The sequence below is a fragment of the Coregonus lavaretus genome (genome assembly GCF_964263955.1).
Source record: "Coregonus lavaretus genome assembly, chromosome: 20".
Taxonomy (NCBI): Eukaryota; Metazoa; Chordata; class Actinopteri; order Salmoniformes; family Salmonidae; genus Coregonus; species Coregonus lavaretus.
Window position 1 is genome coordinate 44,130,436 of NC_140007.1, and position 2,227 is coordinate 44,132,662.

The following is a 2,227-nucleotide window of genomic DNA, read 5'->3' on the forward strand; positions in this document are numbered from 1 at the left end:
TCTGACAATTTGGAACAGTGTAAACAACACTAAATCAATTATAAATAATACCAGAGAGGCTGTTCTAACGAAGAAGAAAAAAAGTGTAAAGCCTTTATTACAGCAAAGATTAAAAACAGACGAATTTGCTAATTAGTGTTGCACCATTGTTCTTACATAATATAACCATATACAATTTCAGTAGCACATATCATAGACTGATGGACTGTGCCATCCCCACGGCCTCCACAATGGATCAGTCCACTCAGACAGGCTCCAATCAGACAGGTGTCTTGTAAACCATTATACATTTTTATTTAATTTTTTGCTACTGATCGACTAAAGAAATCTCGGTCAACCAACAGCTTATCGACCAAACAATCGACCAGTCGACTAAATGGGGTCAGCCCTACATGCTATTCAAACCAAGAGGTATGGATATCTACCTCCCTGACATGCTATTCAAACCAACAGGCATGGATATCTCCCTCCCTGACATGCTATTCAAACCAAGAGGTATGGATATCTACCTCCCTGACATGCTATTCAAACCAACAGGCATGGATATCTCCCTCCCTGACGTGCTAAGGAGTATTTCTGTCTGTAATAAAGCCATTTTGTGGGGAAAAACTCATTCTGATTGGCTGTGCCTGGCTAACCAGTGGGTGGGCCTGGCTGCCAAGTGGGTGGGCCTATGCCCTCCAAGGCCCACCAATGGTTGCACCACTGCCCAGTTGTGAAATCCACAGATTAGGGCCTAATGAATTTATTTCAATTGAGTGATTTCCTTATATGAACTGTAACTCAGTAAAATCGTGAAATTGTTGCATGTTGCGTTTATATTTTGTTCAGTATACTTTTCCTATTTTGTTGCCTTACAACCTGGGTTTGTATCAAACAAGAAATAAGACAAAAAAAACCAGAATACTTGAGCGTGCATAACTATTCTCCCCCCCAAAGTCAATACTTTGTAGAGCCACCTTTTGCAGCGATTACAGCTGCAAGTCTCTTGGGGTATGTCTCTATAAGCTTGGCACATCTAGCCACTGGGATTTTTGCCCATTCTTCAAGGCAAAACTACTCCAGCTCATTCAAGTTGGATGGGTTCCACTGGTGTACAGCAATCTTTAAGTCATACCACAGATTTTCAATTGGATTGAGGTCTGGGCTTTGACTAGGCCATTCCAAGACATTTAAATGTTTCCCCTTAAACCACTTGAGTGTTGCTTTAGCAGTATGCTTAGGGTCTTTGTCCTGCTGGAAGGTGAACCTCCGTCCCAGTCTCAAATCTCTGGAAGACTGAAACAGGTTTCCCTCAAAAATGTCCCTGTATTTAGCGCCATCCATCATTCCTTCAATTCTGACCAGTTTCCCAGTCCCTGCCGATGAAAAACATCCCCACAGTGAAGCATGGTAGTGGCAGCATCATGTGGGGATGTTTTTCATCGGATGGTGTTCTCGGGGTGATGAGAGGTGTTGGGTTTGTGCCAGACATAGCGTTTTCCTTGATTGCCAAAAAAGCTCAATTTTAGTCTCATCTGACCAGAGTACCTTCTTCCATATGTTTGGAGAGTCTCCCACATGCCTTTTGGCGAACACCAAACATGTTTGCTTATTTTTTTCTTTAAGCAATGGCTTTTTTCTGGCCACTCTTCCGTAAAGTCCAGCTCTGTGGAGTGTACGGCTTAAAGTGGTCCTATGGACAGATACTCCAATCTCCGCTGTGGAGCATTGCAGCTCCTTCAGGGTTATCTTTGGTCTCTTTGTTGCCTCTCTGATTAATGCCCTCGTTGCCTGGTCCGTGAGTTTTGGTGGGCAGCCCTCTCTTGGCAAGTTTGTTGTGGTGCCATATTCTTTCCATTTTTTAATAATGGATTTAATGGTGCTCCGTGGGATGATCTTTTTTTTATAACCCAACCTTAATCTATACTTCTCCACAACTTTGTCCCTGACCTGTTTGGAGAGCTCCTTGGTCTTCATGGTGTCGCTTGCTTGGTGGTGCCCCTTGCTTAGTGGTGTTGCAGACTCTGGGGCCTTTCAGAACAGGTGTATATATACTGAGATCATGTGACAGATCATATGACACTTAGATTGCACACAGGTGGACTTTATTTAACTAATTATGTGACTTCTGAAGGTAATTGGTTGCACCAGATCTTATTAAGGGGCTTCATAGCAAAGGGGGTGAATACATATGCACGCACAACTTTTCCATTATTAAATTTTTTCATTTCACTTCACCAATTTC

General features: G+C 42.6%; 1 protein-coding gene across 1 annotated transcript in view; it reads right to left on the reverse strand.

Moving 5' to 3' along the window:
• LOC311148184 (myelin transcription factor 1-like) overlaps nucleotides 1-436 on the reverse strand; it is a gene marked incomplete at both ends in the record, with an annotated part of 13,405 nt that extends 12,969 nt beyond the window's left edge. The window contains one exon of the mRNA XM_084185068.1: nucleotides 426-436. Within this exon, the coding sequence (XP_084041194.1) occupies nucleotides 426-436 (11 nt within the window). The remainder of the gene's footprint in view (nucleotides 1-425) is intronic.
• Between the last annotated feature and the right edge of the window lie 1,791 nt (nucleotides 437-2,227).